Below are 21660 nucleotides of genomic sequence, written 5' to 3'. Positions count from 1 at the left end.
TATCACTGCCTGGTAGAGGAACTACACCAACCTTGAGAGAGTTGTGGATCTATGGAATGCTCTGCCTCAGAAGGCAGTGGAGGCCAATTCTCTGGATGCTTTCAAGAAAGAGTTCGATAGAGCTCTTAAAGATAGCGGAGTCGAAGGATATGGGGAGAAGTCAGGAACTGGGTACTGATTGTGGATGATCAGCTATGATCACATTGAATGGCAGTGCTGGCTCGAAGGGCTGAATGGCCTACTCCTGTACCTATTGTCTATTGTCTACTGATTACCGGGCACTGCAGAGAGTGGTATGGATAGCCCATAACTCATCTGTGGATGTGAACTTTCCTTCACTGAGGACATTAATAGGAAGAAGGCCTGGAAGATTATCAGGAACACCAATCACCCCAACCATAAACTGTTTCAACTGCTTCCATCTGGCATTAAAGCATTAAAGCCAGGACCAACAGGCTATGGGACAGCTTCTTTCTACAAGCCATTAGACTTATAAATTCACATGTCTGTACATTGCAACAGAGTCAGAACGCAAAGATTTTTACTCCCTCACGGTGTGGGTGGAGGTAAGATTTAAATAAATTCTAATTCTAACATTATTATCATAATAGACCTTTGATATATTGCGAGGGATTGGAGTAAAAATGCTATTTCCAATGAACCCCAATCATTACAAGATCTCAAAAATTCAATTACAGAATTAAGCAAAATCAGAGACAAAGAAAATTGCAGAACAAGTATCTGCTGTCAGAATAAAGGTCAATCTATAATAAATATTCATTTATTACATATACCAATGACTTGGCTATTTGTAACATATATGAATGACTTGTATGTGGATGTGGGAGGCATGATTAGATGCCACAAATAACAACAAGGTTGCTAATACACTCAGACCCTGCTTAACACTGAGGATGTGTTCCTCAGAGCTGGAGTGCTATGCAAATCAGTGCTATGTGGGGTCACTATAATATTACATAAACGGACATGTGTGCCTGATAAAGAAATCAAACCCAATAAATATATTATTTTTGCATACACAATAACCTGTGGAGTAACAACCATGCAAGTAACCTGTACATCTGTGGAGCAGTGACACATTGCAGCAGCAGGGGAGGGAAATGGGTGGTGGTTACATCTTAGAGGAGGGGCCAGGCTGTGGGTACTCCTCTAACTTTGGCTTCTTCTTCAAGTAGGCATCAAGATTTGACTGCCTTTTCTTAAGTTTCCTCTCACAAAGCAGTTCTCAGTAGCAGGAAATCATGTCAAGTACACCTCCCATTGCCTTATTGCTTCGGTCCCAGTTGGTTATTATCGATGAACAGGTCCATGATACGTGTGATCGTGGTGAGGCTAGTGCTAAATTTTTACAGTGAGGTTTCTTGCTGGCGTCTCCTCTTCTCAACACATGTCCTCAGATTCACCCAGGATGCGTTGCTCTGCCAATTCTCGAAGCTCTTTGTTATTAAGGCTCACACAACGAGAATGTAGTAACTCTTCAACATCGCCATGATAAACATCCTCTAATACTGCTTCATTAGCCAGTTCAGCAATGTTTTGGATGACTGATTCTGCCTGAAAACCTAGGATGTCGTTGCATGCTTCTGGCCATTGCTTTTTCCACACTCTGTTCATGCAGTCTGAATTTGCAGGCCATTTTCCAGACATTATGGGTGAAAGCAATTGAATAAATTGGCCAGAGAGCAAAAAGATTTACACACAGGGGATGCAGAGACGTGATTGGCTGTGAGTGGCTCAGAGCGCATATAAAGTGTCCTCGTTGGCTGCTTGAATGTTTACTGTAATGGCGGCCACTTGGGAAGCTTTAAGTGTTGTTTAGAAAGATTTTTTTTAAATTTCAATGAAAAATTAAATACCAACTGTAATGAATCAGCGCTATATGGGGCAGTGTTATGCAGGGTCTGAGTGTAGTATGGAAGGTAGACAGGTTCAGCGATGTATCAATCAATGAATTAATCAATTAATTTATTTATTGAGATACAGCGTTGAACAGGCATTCCAGCCCTTTGAGCCACACCACCTAATATCTAACCCTAGCCTAATCACAGGACGGATTACAATGACTTACCAACCAGTAATTTACCAACCAGTATGTATTTGGAATGTGAGTGGGAACTGGAGAACCCAGAGGAAACCCACATGTTCATGAGGAGAACGTACAAACTCTTTGCAGGCAACGCTGGTTAATGAACCTGGGCCACGAGTATTGTAAAGCATTCTGTAAACCACTACACTATGATGCCTGACAGATGGCAGATGTAGCTTGATCCAGCCAATGTGAGCTGATGTATTTTACAAGTACTAATGAGGCAGGTATATACCTGTTGTGGTATTAGGAAGTATTGAGGAACACAGGGAACCAGGAGTACAAGTGCACAGAATCTTTAAGGTAGGAATACAGCATCAACACCTTGATTATAAAAATGTCTACATCAGGGTGCTCTTCATTGACTACAGCTAGGTATTCAACATTATCCCCTCAAAGCTCATCACTAGTCTCCCTGTGCAACTAGATCCTCAATTTCCTCACTGGCAACATCTTCACCACGCTCACCTTCAGCACAGGTGCATCACAGGGCAGTGTTCTTAATTCCCTTCTTTACTCACTTTATACCTATCATTGTGTGGCTAGGTACAGCTGCAATGCTATTTTGCAGTTTGCTGATAACACCACTGTTATTGGCCAAATTAAACCTGATGACAAATTCACATACTCAAGATCAAGATTGGGATTCAAGATTGTTTATTGTCATTCCTCAGTACAGAAGAATGATATAATTGTTATTCTGGATCCGAAGTAGCATTAAAAAAATAACATAATAAGCATAAAGAACACAATAAAATACAAAAATAAAGCAATCCTATAAAGCACAATATACAAGTATCTGTCATACACAGACTGATTACATGTACATAAAGTGACACTAGGTGATGAGTATGTTGGGGTGGTGGTATGGGAGGAAGACTGAAAATTCGGTTGAGTCATGAATGCTTTGGTAAACAATAACCTCGATAAATCTTCCTCAACTATATCAAGCTCTCAAGAATCTGCTTCCAAAGCACTTAACCTCCTTCTAACGGATTTAAATTTTACTGATGTGTGGAGGGTGCATAATCCATCTGCTGAAGACTATACCTTCTTCCCCACAAGACATAACACTTTCTCTCGGATAGATGACATTCTTATATTCTCTGGTTTGCTGCCTCTGGTACACTCACTCAATAGAATTTTTGCCCAGACATCTATCTGACCACTACCCAGTTATATCTACTTTTAATTATGGTAGAATTAAAAATAAGGCTACTAGGTGGAGGTTTATCTCCACCCTTCTAAAATACAACAAATTTCTAACACAACCGAGAACAAAACTAACGGAATTTATAAATTTAAATAAAAATAGTGTCTCAGATGTGACAGTGATTTGGGCCACCATCAAGGTTTTCTTAAGAAATAACACCATATGGTTCAGTTCTCACCTACATAAAAACTGGCTTCAAAAGATTTCCACCCTAGAAGAACAATGTAAGGTTTTGGAGAATGATCTCAAAAGGAGATACGCCATAACAAAAGAAAATCAGCTCAAAACAAAACAAGCAGTATTAAATGATTTATTAAGAAGCAGGGCAGAATATATGATCCATATAACCAAACATAAGTATTACGCAGAAGGAAGCAGACCGAGCCATCAACGCTCAAACAACAGGAAGCTAAAAGGTCTACACCAGCGATTAGATGTGCTAAACATGGAGTCGTATCTTCAACAGAGGAAATAAATGAGACATTTAAGAATTACAGTGAAGAACTGTATACAAGTGGCTCAGTTCCTTCTGAGAATGACTACAAGTTTTTAGTGGATTAGATCTCCCTATGTTGTCATTAGAGGACAGCAAAACTATTACACTGGATGAGCTACTCAAAGCAGTCAAAGCTACAAATAAAGGCCATATGCCAGGTATAGATGGCATACCTGTGGAACTTTACCTACCACTTTGAGATATTCTTGGACCAGTATGGCTAGAAACATTAAATTAAGCTATTGGAAATGGCGCTTTCCATAAAGATCTAAAAGTCCTGATCACAGTTATACCTAAGCCTGGTAAGGACCCCTTGGAGTGTGCAAATCACCGTCCAATCTCCTTGATAAATGTTGACCTCAAGATATTTTCCAAAGACTTAGTCAGTAGACTTAAAACAGTAGTTGGGAAAATAATTAGCCCAGATCAAATGGGCTTTATCAGGGGCCGTCTCGCATCTGATAATATTCACTGAAAAGCGTTCGATTGCCTTGAATGGCCATATCTTTGGAGAGTTCTAAAAGAATTTAAGTTTGGTGATAAATTTATCAATATGATTCAAACACGGTATGCTAATCCTTCACCCTGGGTATGTGTGGGAGGAGGTTTCTCAGAGTTATTTGACATAGGATGGGGCGCACAACAAGGGGACACTCTGTCTCCTTTAATTTTTACTATATCTATTGAACTGCTTGCACATTTAATTAGAAACTCTCCTCAGATCTCTCCTATTACAATAGGTACAACATCACATTCGATATCACTTTACACACACAACACATTAGCTTATATGGCAAATGTTCAACAAACTCTCCCCTATGTTTTAAAAACACTGGAGCAATTTGGATTTCTTTCAGGATACAAAGATAACCTGTCAAAATCAGCACTGATGCCAATTAATACAGAAAAAAGTAGGGTGTCTCTCCCTCCCCAGATTGATGTTACAAATGAGGTCCTCTACTTGGGTATTAAAGTTAATACTTCCCTATCGTCTGCGGCTAAAACAAATTACTCTTTAATTTTGAAAAAAATAGAAGATATTAATAGACGGAGACACCTGCCAGCATCAGTCCCAACCCGTATATCAGTCATTAAAATGAACATCTTACCCTGCATTAATTTTATCAGCTCAATGATCCCACTTGCACCTCCAGCAGGATATTGGCAAAAACTGGACTCCTTAGCTATTGGATGCAGGAGGATAAAGCTTCACCATGGAAAAATATAGAACAACTCTTGCAAACATGAGGAAATCTGCAGATGCTGGAAATTCAAACAACAACACACACAAAATGCTGGTGGAACACAGCAGGCCAGGCAGCATCTATAAGGAGAAGCACTATTGATGTTTTGGGCCGAGACCCTTTGTCAGGACTAACTGAAAGGAAAGATAGTAAGAGATTTGAAAGTAGTGGGGGGAGGGGGAAATGCAAAATGATAGGAGAAGACTGGATGGGGGTGGAATGAAGCTAAGAGCTGGAAAGGTGATTGGTGAAAGTGATACCGAGCTGGAGAAGGGAAAGGATCATGGGACGGGAGGCCTCGGGAGAAAGAAAGGGGGAGGGGGGGAGCACCAGAGGGAGATGGAGAACAGGCAAACAATTGAATATGTCAGGAATGGGGTAAGAAGGGGAGGAGGGTCATTAACGGAAGTTAGAGAAGTCAATGTTCATGCCATCAGGTTGGAGGCTACCCAGCCGGTATATAAGGTGTTGTTCCTCCAACCTGAGTTTGGATTCATTTTGACAGTAGAGGAGGTCATGGTTAAACATATCAGAATGGGAATGGGACGTGGAATTAAAATGTGTGGCCACTGGGAGATCCTGCTTTCTCTGGCGGACCGAGTGTAGGTGTTCAGTGAAACGGTCTCCCAGTCTGCGTCGGGTCTCACCAATATATAAAAGGCCACACCGGGAGCACCGGACGCAGTATACCACACCAGCCGACTCACAGGTGAAGTGTCGCCTCATCTGGAAGGAATGTCTGGGGCCCTGAATGGTGGTGAGGGAGGAAGTGTAAGGGCAGGTGTAGCACTTGTTCCGTTTACAAGGATAAGTGCCAGGAGGGAGATCGGTGGGAAGGGATGGGGGGGACGAGTGGACAAGGGAATCGCGTAGGGAGCGATCCCTGCGGAAAGCAGAAGTGGGATCCCGTTGGAGGTGGCGGAAGTTACGGAGAATTATACGTTGGACGTGGAGGCTGGTGGGGTGGTAAGTGAGGACAAGGGTAACCCTATTCCAAGTGGGGTGGCGGGCAGATGGGATGAGGACAGATGTGCGGGAAATGGGAGAGATGCGTTTGAGAGCAGAGTTGATGGTGGAAGAAGGGAATCCCCTTCATTTAAAAAAGGACGATATCTCCTTCGTCCTGGAATGAAAAGCCTCATCCTGAGTGCAGATGCAGAGTGCAGATTTGCTATCCCCTTCTCACAATTCCTCCGTCTCCACCGCACCTTATATACCGGCAGGGTAGCCTCCAACCTGATGTCATGAACACTGACTTTTCTAACTTCCGTTAATGACCCTCCTCCCCTTCTTACCCCATCCCTGACATATATAGTTGTTTGCCCGTTCTCCATCTCCCTCTGGTGCTCCTCCCCTCCCCCTTTCCTTCTCCCAAGGCCTCCCGTCCCATGATCCTTTTCCTTCTCCAGCTCGGTATCACTTTCACCAATCACCTTTCCAGCTCTTAGCTTCATTCCACCCCCATCCGGTCTTCTCCTATCATTTTGCATTACCCCCTCCCCCCACTACTTTCAAATCTCTTACTATCTTTCCTTTCAGTTAGTCCTGACAAAGGGTCTCGGCCCAAAACATCAATAGTGCTTCTCCTTATAGATGCTGCCTGGCCTGCTGTGTTCCATCAGCATTTTGTGTGTGTTGTTGTTTGAACAACTCTTGCTTCGATTTTTTTTTAAACGAAGCAAGAGGCTGAGAGTGAAGGAGTAGAGGAATCTCAGACAGAAGTCATTTTTTTTTACACTGCTCAGGGAAAAGAGGCTAGACTGCGCAGGCACATGATGTAGAGCGCCAAAGGTTTAAAAAAAAGTCCACCATATACAGCAGACAGCATTGAGAGCAGGCAGTGGAGTGGGAGGGAGCAGAGTGGCTCAACAGGCTTCGGCGTGAACAGGCAGAGGTGAGGGTATGTTCCGGTAAGTTTTGCTTTGTTTGTTTAGAGTAGAGAGAATGCCAGGCAGGATTTTGGAATGCTCCTCTTGCAGGATGTGGGAAGTCAGGGAGACCTCCGGTGTCTCCAACTACAATACCTGCAATAAGTGCATCCAGCTGCAGCTCCTAACAAACCACATTAGGGAACTGAAGCAGGAGCTGGATGACCTCCGGATCATTCAGGAGAATGAGGAGTTTATAGATAGTAGTTTTAGGAAGGTAGTTACGCCAAAGGAGCAGCGCACAGGTAATTGGGTTACTGTTAGGCAAGGAAAGGGAAAAGGGCAAGCAGAGCAGGGCTCCCCTGTGGCCATTCCCCTCAACAACAAGTATACTGATTTGGATACTTTGGGGTGGGGGGGGGGGGAGATGGAATGACTTACCTGGGACAAGCTGTGACAGCCGGCTCTCTGGCACTAAGTCTGGTTCTGCAGTGCAGAAGGGAGAGTGGAAGAAGAGGAGAGCAGTAGTGATAAGGGACTCGATAGTTAGAGGTACAGACAGGAGGTTCTGTGGCCGTGACAGAGACTCCCGGATGGTTTGTTGCCTCCCGGGTGCCAGGGTCAGGGATATCTCTGATTGCATGCATGGAATTCTGAAGTGGGAGTGTGATCAGCCAGATGTCATGGTACACATCAGTACCAATGACATAGGAAGAAAGAGTGAGTATGGAGAGCTTGGTAGGAAGTTAAAAAGCAGGACCTCGAGGGTGATAATATCAGGATTGCTACCTGTGCCACACGCCAGTGAGGGTAAGAGTAGGATGCTCTGGCGGATGAACAAGTGGCTGAGGAACTGGCGTAGGGGGCAGGGTTTCAGATTTCAGGATCATTGGGACCTCTTCTGGGGCAGGTGGGACCTGTACAAGAGAGACAGGTTACACCTGAACTACAGGGGGACCAATATCTTTGCAGGGAGGTTTGTTAGTGCTATTGATGGGGGGGGGGGGGGTTTAAACTAGATTTGCAGGGTGATGGGAACCAGAGTGCCAGAGCAGATAGTGGAGCAGGGGTGAAAATAAATTATGTTAAAAGTTCATGCAAAGTCACAAATAGAAGGGTTGTGTGTGGTAATAATCTTCTAAGCTGTGTCTATTTCAATGCAAGGAGTATTGTGGTGAAGGCTGACGCGCTGAGGGCATGGATTGACACATGGAATTATGATATTATAGCCATTAGTGAAACTTGGCTACAGGAGGGGCAGGACTGGTAGCTTAATGTTCCAGGGTTCCAATGTTTCAAATGTGATAGAGGCAGAGGAATGAAGGGTGGGGGCTGGCATTGCTAGTCAGGGAAGATGTTACAGCGGTGCTCAGGCAGGACAGATTAGAGGGTTTGTCTACCGAGGACATATGGGTGGAGCTGAAAAACAGGAAAGGTATGACCACATTAATGGGGTTGTATTATAGACCACCCAATTGTCAGTGAGAATTGGAGGAGCAAATCTGCAGGGAGATACCAGACAACTGCAGGAAACATAAAGTTGTGATAGTAGGGGATTTTAATTTCCCACATATTGATTGGGACTCCCATACTGTTAAAGGTCTAGACGGGTTAGAGTTTGTAAAATGTGTTCAGGAAAGTTTTCTAGATCAATATATAGATGTACTGACTAGAGAGGATGCAATATTAGATCTCCTATTAGAAAACGAGTTAGGACAAGTGACAGAAGTATGTGTAGGGGAACACTTTGGTTCCGGTGATCATAACACTTCAACTTGATCATGGATAAAGATAGATCTGATCCTTAGGTTGAGGTTCTAAACTGGAAAAAGGCCAAATTTGAAGAAATAAGAAAGGATCTAAAAAGAGTGGATTGGGACAGGTTGTTCTCTGGCAAAGATGTGATTGTTAAGTGGGAGGCCTTCAAAGGAGAAATTTTGAGAGTGCAGAGTTTGTATGTTACTGTCAGGATTAAAGGTAAAGTGATTAAGAATAAGGAACCTTGGTTCTCAAGGGATATTGGAACTCTGATAAAGAAGAAGAAAGAGATGTATGACATGTATAGAAAACAGGGAGCAAATAAGGTACTTGAAGAGTATAAAAAGTGCAAAAAAACTTAAGAAAGAGGGCTAAAAGAAGACATGAGGTTGCTTTGGCAGTCAAGGTGAAAGATAATCCAAAGAGCTTCTACAGGTATATTAAGAGCAAGAGGATAGTAAGGGACAAAATTGGTCCTCTTGAAGATCAGAGTGGTCCGCTATGTAAGGAACCAAAAGAAATAGGGGAGATCTTAAATGGGTTTTTGCAACTGTATTTACTAAGGAAACTAGCATGGAGTCAATGGAAATAAGGCAAACAGGTAATGAGGTCATGGGACCTATACAGATTGAAGAGGAGGAGGTGCTTGCTACCTTGAGGCAAATCAGAGTAGATAAATCCCCAGGACCTGACAGGGTATTCCCTCAGACTTTGAAGGGGACGAGTGTTGAAATCGCAGGGGCCCTGGCAGATATATTTAAAATGTCAGTATCTACAGGTGAGGTGCTGGAGGATTGGAGGACAGCTTATGTTGTTCCGTTGTTTAAAAAAGGCTCTAAAAGTAATCCAGAAAATTATAGGCCAGTAAGTTTGACGTCGGTAGTAGGTAAATTATTGGAAGGAGTACTAAGAGATAGGGTCTACAAGTATTTGGATGGACAGGGACTAATTAGGGAGAGTCAACACGGCTTTGTGCGTGGTAGGTCATGTTTAACAAATCTATTAGAGTTTTTGAGGAGGTTACCAGGAAAGTGGATGAAGGGAAGGCAGTGGATGTTGTCTACATGGACTTCAGTAAGGCCTTTGACAAGGTCGCACATGAGAGGTTAGTTAGGAATGATTCCGCGGTGCAAAAAAGGTTGGTGATCACTGCAATAAGCACCTTCTAACTCCTTAAAGCCTATTCACCATCTATAGTTTAAATTCAAGAGTCTGGCAAAATATTCTTCACTTGCTTAGAAACAGTGCAGCTTCATCAGCACCCTAGAACTTAAACATCATGCAGCACACAGCAGCCCAATTCATAAGCACTCCATCCACAGCCATTCACTCACTACAACACCAAAGCAGAGCAGCAGCAGTTTGTATCACCTATGGGACTGACAGCTGCAACTCACCAATACTCCTTTGACAATGCCTTCCAAGCCCATGACCGCTACCAAGTAACGGGTAAAGCAGCAAATCATGGATGTACTACCATCTGGAAGTTGCCATCCATAACACAAATGATCTTGACTCCTTCACTGTCACTTAATCAAAATCCTGGAACTCCCTTCCTGACAGCATTGTGGGTACACCCACATCTCGAGCATTGCAGTGGTTCAAGAAATCAGGTCACTACCATATTCTCAAGGCCAGCAAGGAACAGGCCATTAAATGCTGGCTCAGACTACGAAGCCCACATCCCTTATATGTATTACAAACAGAACAACTGCAGTGAACCTGTGGGAAGATAACTAAACAGCGTGGGTATAAATTGAGGGCAGGCTGACCCAGTATACGTTCCCAGTTTTACCTCCACCACCAGGGGACTTGCCAAATCTAACTAGGAAATAGTAAAAGTGGAATTTTAATGCTTTCTCTTACGTGATGGTAACTTTAGCCAAGGGTGAAAATAGTCTGATAATTAAGGAACGTCTGATACACTGTGAAGGCAGAATAGCAAATCTAATAGAGCTAAGAAATAAATTATAAACATATAAAAAAAAAGAGCTCACTTCAATTGTTCTCCCTTCCTTTTCTTTTCGCTCCCTGTGTCTTCTCTCATTTTCTTCATATCTATCATGTTTTGACAATTCCAAATTCCCTGAAACACAGATGGACATAGTTGTACACATTTCAACAACTGATCACCATTTTAGTTATGACTTTAAAGGATAAAGGTAATGCTATACTGATGTAATAACAGCCACAAATTCAAACCATTCCAACAATCTTGACAGTAAGACAGTGCCAACTAAATTCATGTGGCATATAACAAAAAGAATTTATCATTGCAAAAATAAACACAACATTTTAATTTGATCAGATGATAGGGCCAATTTTAGCTTAAAAAGCACAATATGCATTGAAGATAGTGAGATTAAAGATGGAGTATGCTGATTCTAAGACATGTTGATATCAAGGAGGAAGCATTTGGTCTCCTGAAGAACATTAAGGATGATGTCCCCAGGGCCAGATGGCATCTATCCCAGGTTATTGAAAGAGGCAAGGTTGCTGGGGCCTTGACAGAGATTTGTATGCTCTTTATCCACATGCAAGATTCCAGAGGACTGGAGAATAGCCAATGTTGTTTCCCTTGTTTAAGAAGGGCAAAATGAACAACCCATGACAGTGTAAACCAGTGAATCTTACATCATTATTAAGGAAATTATTCATGAGGATTTACTCACAACTGGAAAACCATGGATATATTAGTGATCAACATGTACAAAATGCTGCAGGAACTCAGTAAGTTAGGCTTGACCTATGGAGGGGAATAAGTGGTTGTCAGGACTAGACGAAGGGTCTCGGCCCGAAACGTCGACAGTGCTTCTCCCTATAGAAGCTGCCTGACCTGCTGCGTTCCACCAGCATTTTGTGTGTATAGTTTATTTTTTTGCTCATTTTTGACTAATTCATAGACACTAATTCAATGACACAGAAATGGTAAGAGTTGTGGATAGTGAGGAAGGTTATCAAAGGATACATCAATATTTCAATCAGTTGGAAATAGGGGCAGAGAAGCTGTAGGTGGAGATTAACTTTACAAGAGAGTGAGGTGTTCAAACTACAATTAATATCAAAGTATGTTTTCTATACACAACATTGAGATTTGTCCTCTTGCAGCATCCACAAAACAAACACATTAGAACCCATTAAAAACACACACACAACAGAGAGCATCAAAGACCCAATTTGTGGCAATCAATAAAAAAGTACACAAATAACACACGTAACATGAATCGCGGAGCCCCTGAAAGCGAATCCATAGCTAAAGAGCCAGTTCAGCACTGAGGCGAGTGGCAATACAATACAAGCCACAGAGACATAGCCAGTTCAGCACTGAATTGAGTAAACCTCGCAGAGTAGTGAGCTAAACACTGGTTCATTCTTCGCCCTCAGCCCTGACACCTTGATCGTTTCAGTTTGCCTCAGCATTTAACTTGGCCAAACATCGGTTTGTTTTTCGTTCTCAGGCCCACCACTTCAATCTGACACCAAGTTCACTCCAGCATTGGCCAAACATCAGTTCATTACTTGTTCCTGAGTCCATTTCGATCCAGCTAATTCCACTCCAGCAATGGCCACCATCGCCATACCTGCATTTTCGAGAGTCCAGTTCATTAAATCCTTCAGGATACTGCAAAATACCAGGTCATACAGGTGGTTCAAAAGCACAACACCCAAAGGGAAATTACAGATTGTGGATGGCAGGGATCGTAGTCCAGAAAAGTGTGATTAACAGAAGAGTTGGAGGTTTTACTTGCTGCCTGTAAACTGTTGCCATGTCTTGCCAGTGCTATTGCTGCATTTTTAGTAGTTAAAAGCAGAAAATGACAGGAACCTTAGAAGCACTTGTGTCCTGAAGGACCTTAAGAGAATGTCCATAGCTTCCTAAAAGTGGCAACACAATAGGTAGGATGGTCACACACATACACACACACACACACACACACACACACACACACACACCCCACCCCCCACCCCCCCCCCCCGAGAAACCCAGCAGGCCGGGCAGCTTCTATGGAAAAGAGTAAACAGTCCACATTTTGAGTCAGAACCCTTCACCAAGACTGAGAGAGAAGGATGACAAATCAGAGTAAGACGGTGGGGGGTGGGGAGGAAGAAATACAAGGTGATAGGTGAATCTGAGGGGAGGAGGAAGGGTGAAGTAAAGAGCTGGGAGGTCAATAGGTGAGAGATAAAGGGCTGGAGAAGGGGGAACCTGATAGGACAGGACAGACAGCCATGGAAGAAAGGGAAGGGGGAGGAGCACCAGAGGGAGGTGATGGGCAGTTAAGGAGTTAAGGTGAGAGAAGGAAATGAGAATAGGGAATGGTGAAGGGTGGGGGGGGTAATATACTATCCCCTTTATCAAAGAATGATAGGTACCTGGACTGCACTGGCAAGGAAAGTCGTGGGAGCAGATACAGTAGCAATAGTTAAAAGGCACATAGACAGGCACATGAATAGGCAGGGAATAGAGAGATGCGGACTATGTGCAGACAGATGGGATTAGTTTAAATTGGCATTAAGAAACTTAGCTGTGATCGCAGTCAAGAAAATAGAGCCATAAGAAGAAAAGCTGGACTTCTAAGCCATAATGGTAAGAAATTGTCTTAAAAGTAAAAGGGCAAAGAACTTAAAATTATAAAAAATGCAACCAGTTTCAAAACAAAGGACCAACACAAATGAGTCCTACATCACCACATATATCAGCCTTGCTCAATTATTTTCAAGCAAATGGAGGACCAAGATAACTTAATTCATGCAACACAGTATTACTTAAAAAGATTTGATCTTTGGGGACCAAGAAATGGTAAGAGAAGAATGGACAGTTATTAAGTACCACATGAATCAAGTTTATGCAATTTCATTCTGATGGCTATTGGAGCATTTGATATGATACAGTCTTGGTACTGAGGAAACAGGTCCATATTTTCATCATGAATGTCAGATCATTTTTCTTCAATCTACGTAAATCAAAGTAGCAAAATAAAATGAAAGCCTCTTTAAGTAATAAATGTTAGTCTGCCACCAGAAGAGTGTCGTGGAATCTCTCACATCTATCTCAGGAGTCAAACAGCGCTTTACATGAACATGAACGAAAAGATTACAGATATAAATAATAAATGGAGCACCAGCATTAGTACAGATTTTATGCTCCATTCTTTACAGCGTGACCAACTCTCATGGTGTCTTTGAAGGAACACCATGTCAAAGTGATAATCTGTAGAATTTCTCTCACCTAGAATACCAGAAGGCATTTGGGAAAGTTGTTTATTAAATTCAGAGCTGTGATTATTCAGTGCAAATGAATAAGAAGTTAATTGAAAGTTTGAAAAGAGAGAGATATTGGTCTTAGGAAGCTAATTAATGCTATTCTTCAGGGTCAGTGCATTCAATTCAAATTTACATCAGTGATTTGGTTAAGAAATTCAGTTAAATGGCCAAAATTTACAAATGACCTCATATTTGAACAGACAATGAATTTGGAGTGGGCAGCTCAGAATCATAACATAAACCAGTAATTTAATGTAATTTAAAAGAATCCAGCATTTTTTGTTTTGTAAAAGCAAGCATAAAGAAGTACTCATTTGTAAGATGAACATACAACATACATTTTGCAAATAGTTCAATTTATAGCTATTCATCCTTGGAATGGTGTTCCTGGAAAATCATTATGCAGAGTACAAATAGTATGAGAAAAAAATTACAGCAAGCCAGCACTTGCAACAGGAAAACTGTTCAGTGATTTAAATCAACATCAATAAAATTTCAAGCTAATGCTGGGAAGATAGTCTTTCCAGAGTATTCAGCACTTGGATTGATTTAGACATATAATGGAAGACACAACCTTGTCAAAAATAAACAGAATGCTGCAGTGGGCAACCTGACAATAGTTCTGGATAAACAAGCTGGAAAAAAGCTGAATTAACTACTTAATCAAAGAATAGGTGAACCAAACACAAAACAGGTAGTTAGAATTCCCCCATTTTTATTCTTAATTTGGATAAATTCCCCCCCCCATTCCACAATCTGACCTTTTATCTCTTCTCACCTGCCTATTACTTCCTCCTGGATCCCCTCCTCCTTCCCTTTCTCCTATGGTCTACTCTCTTCTACTATCAGATTCCTTCTTCTCCAGCCCTTGACCTTTTCCACCCACCTGGCTTCACCTTTCACCTTGCAGCTAGCCTTCCTTCCCTCCTCCCCCTTCTTTTTATTCTGGCATCTTCACTCTTCCTTCTCAATCCTGAAGAAGGATTTTGACCCGAAACATTGACTATCTATCCATTTCCATAGATGCTGTCTGACCTGCTTAGTTCCTCCAGCATTTTTTGTGTGTTGCTTCGGATTTCCAGCATCTGCAGACTTTCTCATAGTTATAGGTTGTTAGAAGGTTAGGACAACTCTAAAAATAACTAAACAAATGATTTTTTTTCAAATAACAAGTTGGCTCAAAATATAACAGTTGCACAGTTGCTTTATGGCATTCAAAGGCATTCATTAAAAATTGATTATTTTTGTAATGAAAAGTGTAGTTTCTTAAATTTCCATTAACTTTCCACATTAAACATAAAAGTACCTTTATCTTTTTTCTGCCTATGTTTAGATCGTTGTTCTCCATTTCCATCATTTTCTCTCCCAGTTTCCCGGTGTTTGTCTTGTTCTTTTTTCCGATCTCTTTCTTTATCTCTGTGCCTCTCAGGTTCATGTCCCTGCTTTGTAGATCTCTCTATATTAAGATCCCATTCCTTACCCTCGTCACGAACTCTACGCCCTGAATGTTTCTCTCCTTCTTGATAAGTGTCTTTATCCCTGTGTTTATGTTTCTCACTTTCCTTTTCTTTTTTCTTTCTCCTGTCTTTATCTCGTTCCTCATCATGAACTCTTTTCCGTACTTTTTCATGTTCCAGGTCTTTATGTTGGTCCCAATCACTCTCTTTCTCTTTGCTTCGCACTTTGTCAATATGGCGTTCCTTTTGCCTGTCTCGGTCCCTATCCCTATGTCGAAGCTCCTCTGGCTCCTCCTCGTGTCTTTTCCTTGCTCTGGACTTTTTATCACCATCATCCAGATGATCTCCTTGGGCAGCCTGGAAAGAGGAATTAATAGTCAAAATTATAAATGAAAAGGCTTGTGAAGGCAGACTGCATTTTCTATTAATTTTACACATATTGCATAAGTGAATGGTCAAATAATCAAAAGTAAACTCTACTCTGAATTTACAATTGATTGAAAAACTAAGTGTCAGTCTAAATGAATAAAAACATTATATAACACACCTTCCACATCCCAGTAACTGACCCCTGTGCACATAATGGTTTCCACTGAAAGGAACTTGAGAATTACAAATCATGCTGATGACTAGCAGTGATTCTGTGGAGGAGCGGAATCGGTTACAGCATGTCAGCTTTCCACACCTTCATACCATTAGGTGGAATTTAGAAGCCTGCTAAATGATGCCAAAGCATCTGAACTTTTACTGAAGCACTGGAGCTCAATTCTGTGGAGCTATTACACCACAGGTGTAACCGTTGCAAGTGTTGGTCGTTTTTTAACTTTCATTCTACTGATCAACAACTTTCAAAATTAATTTCTATAATTTAAATGTTTGAAGTAAACAAATGATATTCCAGCATTAGTTGTGTTTATTAACTAAATCCATTTCAGTTGGTTTTAAAGGTCTTCTATTATTTAGAAACTGAATAAATCTTCAGCAAACTACCTGGAACCCAGTTGCCACAAGCAGATCATTCTACTTCATCAAAAAGCCTAGCAGTAAGACCTGTATTTCAATTTGAACGTGCTGTAAGCATAAGCATAGTTAAGGGAGTTACACAGCAGATGAAGTGCAAGGAGCAGTACAGTAAAGCATAGTCTTGCCCAATCAGTTATGTTCAGCTTTGCTGGATAAGCAATAAATATTGCCCAGGACACTAGGTCACAACTTTCAATCAACATTCACTATGAGGATAAGTAACCAGAGGACCACAGCCTGAACGGAACATTAATGCAAAATAAAATCCCAATTGCAAACATAAAATTGAAACAAATATAACAACAGAATACCAAAATCTCAAGTTGTACTCACTTATTTTTGGAATCTTTTATCCCTTAATTTTTCATTGCTTTGGAGAATTAAGTTTAGATTAGAATTAACTTAAATTAAATTAGAATTAACTTTCACATATCTTATCCGTCTACAGAAAATGAAAAATTTCCAGAGATATTCACTACTATCACATTGTTACAGTAACTCCACCACGGATGTTCCAAGCTCAGCTAAGAAAGAGCCAGTAAGCCCCTCTTGTAAAAACCTAAAGCTACAGAAACCTAGCTCTAAAGACCTCATGCCTGGATCTTCAATGGGCTGCACATGGGAATAACTTGAAAGACCGGCCCAGGACAGAGGACTGTGGCGAACTGCTGTCGGCAGCCTATGTCCCAATAGCAGTGATGGGCTTAACAACAAGATTGATAGCAGCTTCAGAAACAACTGTGCACTTCTCATCATTTAGCAGATCTTTGTTCCTCTCTTAGTGAAATCATATAAATTAACATGGACTTGGGCCACTTGTGAAATATTCTGAATATGTTACACAAATGTTCCATGAGGTCTAATGAGTTTTAAATGCTGTACTGCTCAATGGATATCATCATCCAAAATACAAATATTTATTCACTGGGATGAGTATTTTGAAATAATGGAATTTAAAGATATCTTCTAAAAAATGTAAACTATATTTCATCTTCAACCTTAACTTACAGTCCTTATATAGCCTTCTGTAAAATGCTTAAAGTGTAACTAAAGATTATATTTGTCTTCCTAATATATTGACAGCTTGAAACTGCAACGGGATACTACAATTTCACTTAACCTGACATCAGCTTCAAAAAGTGGAGGGCTACATAAAGATAGCAACATACTTAAGCTTCTACAGAAATCTCTTCCAAATATGGACCCTACATCATCCAACATGAAAATGGCTAAAATTCAACGATTTCTACTTTTGATAATGTTCTATGCAGTATATTTTGCAAATAAAATAAATTACTTTAATATGCTTCAGCAATTCTTCTGTTCTCCAGGTATCTTCTTTGGTTTTCCCCTAAAGTAAAAGTAAAATTGAACAAGTCTGAGACAATGAAACCTACAAATTCCAAAAAGGAATACTCCACCAAATTAATTTTCTAATGAATGATACACAGGATATCACACACTCTCAGTCCACTCATCAAGATCCCAGTTCCCATACTCCCTTCAATTCACCAGAGCCCCAGTTCCTTTGTTCCATTTACCTGGTTCTGTTGGACATACTCTCCTTAAAACTACTCATTCACTGGGAAAATTATTATTTTACTGTATAACATCTAAGAAAAGACTATTAAAAGTATATTGGAATATAAATGGCAAAACACCTGCTCATCCAATACCACCAAAACCCCAAGTGTGGCAGAGTGACGGAGTTTTATTGCATTTTCCAATCAGTCACCTGCCTTAGCCATTCAATCACCATTGTCGTTCCTAGGTTCAAATATTTCAATGTTCAGCCATTCCATCAAGCATCCATTGTAGACATCAATTCATTCAACATCCTGCTATCCATCTCTCACCCCCAAAGCAATCGCCATTACATTGAATTGACAAAGCCACACGTTTAAGTTTTGCATTTTCCTTTAAAACTTTTTAAAGATTAGACCAATGTACTATATTCATCACATACCATATATATAGTAAATTACACCATATCTTTATCCTCTCACAAATTTGCATTCCTCTCATTTCAGAACGTAAGCAGCACGTGCAGAATCAGCATTTTTAACTTCTTACCCTTCGCCCATTTATTTCCTCCTTCCCTTCCATTGCCAACAAAATCTTGAACTGATCTCCTGAAATCTTTCTACAAGTTCCTCTGCTGTTTAATCCTCCTCCCAGATGATCCTTTCATTAAGTCCAAAATATCTCCTCCACAGCCTTAGCATGACTTCCAATTTGCAAATGCACCTGGATGATTTACTGCATAAACTTAAGCTAATGTGAAAAGGAAATAAATACAGTATACAGCCTGTTGCTACATTCCACAAGTATTCCATTAAGTTAGAGAATGAATTGCAAACCATTCCATTCACAGTAGATGCTACATTTTATTATTGCTCAGGCAACACAATCAAACAGTGCTTCATTGGCTAAGCAGGGGTCAAACCACCAGAATGCATTTGGCAATTGGAATTCTTGGCTTTGCATGTGGTAACTACAGCAAGAATACTACCCGACATTTGGTTAACGTTTAATAATACCATTTACTTAGTTTTCACTGTGGCGAATCATTTATTTGTAAGTCTGCATAAACATATCTTACACACTATACTACACTATACATCTACCTGCAAGACTGCCTTAATTATTGATCCTGAATATTTAAAAATTTGAACCTCCACTTATGTTTGTCTTTTTAAACAAAGTCACCATCTCACCCTGTTTCCAAGTATTGCAAAATCAAACATTCCATTTTCAAAAGTTGCCAATGCATAAGATAGTAAGAAAGGCATCACCTTCACTTCCTTAGGAATTTGCAAAGATTTGGCATAACTTCTAAAACCTTGACAAACTTCTATAGATGGTCGGTGGAGAGTATATTGACTGGCTGCATCACTGACTGGTATGGGAACACTAATGCCCTTGAACAGAAAATCCTACAAAAAGTAATGAATGTGTCCCAGTCCATTAAGGGTAAAAGTCCTCCCCAGCAATGAGCAAAATACATGGAGTGCAGTCACAGGAAAGCAGCATGCATCATCAGGGACCCCCACCACTAAGGTCATGCTCTCTTCTCACTGCACCCAACAGGAAGAAGGTACAAAAGGCTCAGGACTCACTCTACTAGGTTCAGGAAATAGCTATGATACCTCTTGAACCAACGGGGATAGCTTCACCTACACCACCACTAAACTGTTCCCATAATTTATGAACTCACTTTCAAGGACTCCTCATCTCACGTTCTCGATATTTATTGCTTATTGACTTGTAATTATTATTTCTTTTTCCTTCTTTCTGTATATGCAATTTTTTGTCTTTTGTCTTTTGTACATTACCTGTATGTGATTCAATCATGGTTAGTGGATTTATTAATAATGCCCACAAGAAAATGAATCTCAGGGTGACATTTATGTACCTGGATAACACATTTACTCAGAACTTTGAAGACCTTCAATTGCTGACTTAAACCATATGCATTATCATGCATCTTGTTTTCTAGTTGGGGGATGGATTCGGATTTATTTATCACATGCACGTTGAAACATACTGAAATGCACCAGTTGCATCAACAACCAACATGTGTTGGGAGCAAAATGCAAGAGTTGCTACACATTCTGGCAGCAACGTAGCATGCCATAATGTAGTTGCAGCTTCTGTTGTTCACCCACTCACACACACAGACCTCTTCTGACTTGGTGCATTGCAGATCAATGTTCAGCACCAAATTTGAGAATTTCACATAAACAATGAAAAATAACCAGTTTTAAAGAAGGTGAACATCTTGTTTTCTCTCATCCACAGATACCATCTGAGGTGCAGATTATTTCCATTTAAAATTTCACATTATTTTCCACTTTACAACATCTGAAACATAATCGATCAGATCCTTGATCAGTTTCAGAATCAGAAATCATTAACTGTACATCTTACAGAGTCCACAGAGATTCATCTGAAGGTTCAGACATACTGTCAGGTAACCTGGAACAAACAACCTGCTGGATGAACTCAGCGGGTAGATGAAGAATATGTTGACATTTCTGGTGAAAACCTTGCATCAAGGATTGTCGGACGGAGGAGAACTTATTCCAAGTCAGCAGTGACTTAGTAGTGAAGTACTACAATAAAATGACACAAGAGACTGCAGATTCAGGGTTTTGACCTGAAACGTCGAAACATCCATCCCTTCCGCCCCACACAGATGCTGCTCGACTCGCTGAGATCCTCCAGCAGATTGTTAAGTCTTTTCGATTAGTTAAAGAGACCGGTTATTAATCCTAGTGGATTCACTCAGCGGGACTGCGAGAAATCGTGAATCAAAACTCTTTCAAAATAACTGGGCTTAGGAAAACTCCCATTACTGACAGAGACGGAACAAGATAGCAACTACTGGGCAACTATTCAGGGAAAAAAGATTGCAGACAGAGATGAAACGGGGTGGCAGCTACTAAGCTTTTATTCGGGAAGGAAGGGCTGAAATTAGGCTGCCAACCAAATATAGCTCCGGCCTGCTCCCCGGCAGCGACTCTCCCTCCACCCGACGCTCACTGCAGCTGCAAAACTCGCCGCTCAGACTCGCTGGCTTCTACCTATTGATTGGACTCCTTTTTACCTTACTCGGCTTCATAGTACCAGCCACGGCCGACGTTACTATGGCGCCAAAGCGGCACCCTTAGTTACCAGCTGGCCGCCATCTTGGTAGGGTCGCGATTTTTTTTTTCAAAGGCGCATGCGTCAAGTGAAGAGGCAACTCTGGCAACTGCGTCAGGTGGGGTACCCATGACAACTGAGATGAAAGAGTTTGCAACCATGGCAACTCCGCGTTCTGGCCTCCCTCCCACCCAGACATAAATGACGTCGACGGGGCTAAGCCTGCGCGTCTCTGGGTATCGTATCGAGTTCCGCTGTGTGGCGCTGGAAACATAAAGTTATGCTTCAGATGTGAGTCATCCTGTCCGGATACATTAAGTAAAGGTAAAGTGCACATTTAGAGTCAACTAAAACCTAGGCATTTAAAAATAACCCAGAAACTGTGCATATTGTCAAAATGCAAATTTTAAAAATCCATCAATATGAAGGCAAACTTAGGAAGCGACAAATATACCAAAATAAAATTAACATTACTTATACATCCTTTTATACAGTAAATTAGTGAAACTGTTGTTCATTAAGTATCTGATTTGTCATTATCCAAAATAAGTCTGCTTTTCAGAATATGGTTTATTATTACTG

General features: G+C 41.0%; 1 protein-coding gene across 4 annotated transcripts in view; it reads right to left on the bottom strand.

Moving 5' to 3' along the window:
- Window positions 1–21166, bottom strand: part of dync2i1 (dynein 2 intermediate chain 1) — an 88828-nt gene extending 67662 nt beyond the window's left edge. The window contains exons 1-4 of one of the 4 annotated variants that reach the window (XM_059971883.1): window positions 21041–21166; window positions 17729–17782; window positions 15258–15765; window positions 10684–10772 (exon numbers count right to left, since the gene is read on the bottom strand). In XM_059971883.1, coding sequence (XP_059827866.1) covers window positions 10684–10772; window positions 15258–15765; window positions 17729–17782; window positions 21041–21055 — 666 coding nt within the window. In that variant the 5' untranslated portion in view covers window positions 21056–21166. Of the gene's footprint in view, window positions 1–10683; window positions 10773–15257; window positions 15766–17728; window positions 17783–18397; window positions 18483–18504; window positions 18721–21040 lie in introns of those variants that run through there. The other 3 variants (XM_059971882.1, XM_059971885.1, XM_059971884.1) reach the window with 3 other exon arrangements.
- Window positions 21167–21660: the final 494 nt, after the last annotated feature.

Source organism: Hypanus sabinus, chromosome 6 (assembly GCF_030144855.1).
Source record: "Hypanus sabinus isolate sHypSab1 chromosome 6, sHypSab1.hap1, whole genome shotgun sequence".
Classification (NCBI taxonomy): Eukaryota; Metazoa; Chordata; class Chondrichthyes; order Myliobatiformes; family Dasyatidae; genus Hypanus; species Hypanus sabinus.
Note: the sequence above shows the minus strand (reverse complement) of the source record. Positions and strands in the feature narration are given on the sequence as shown.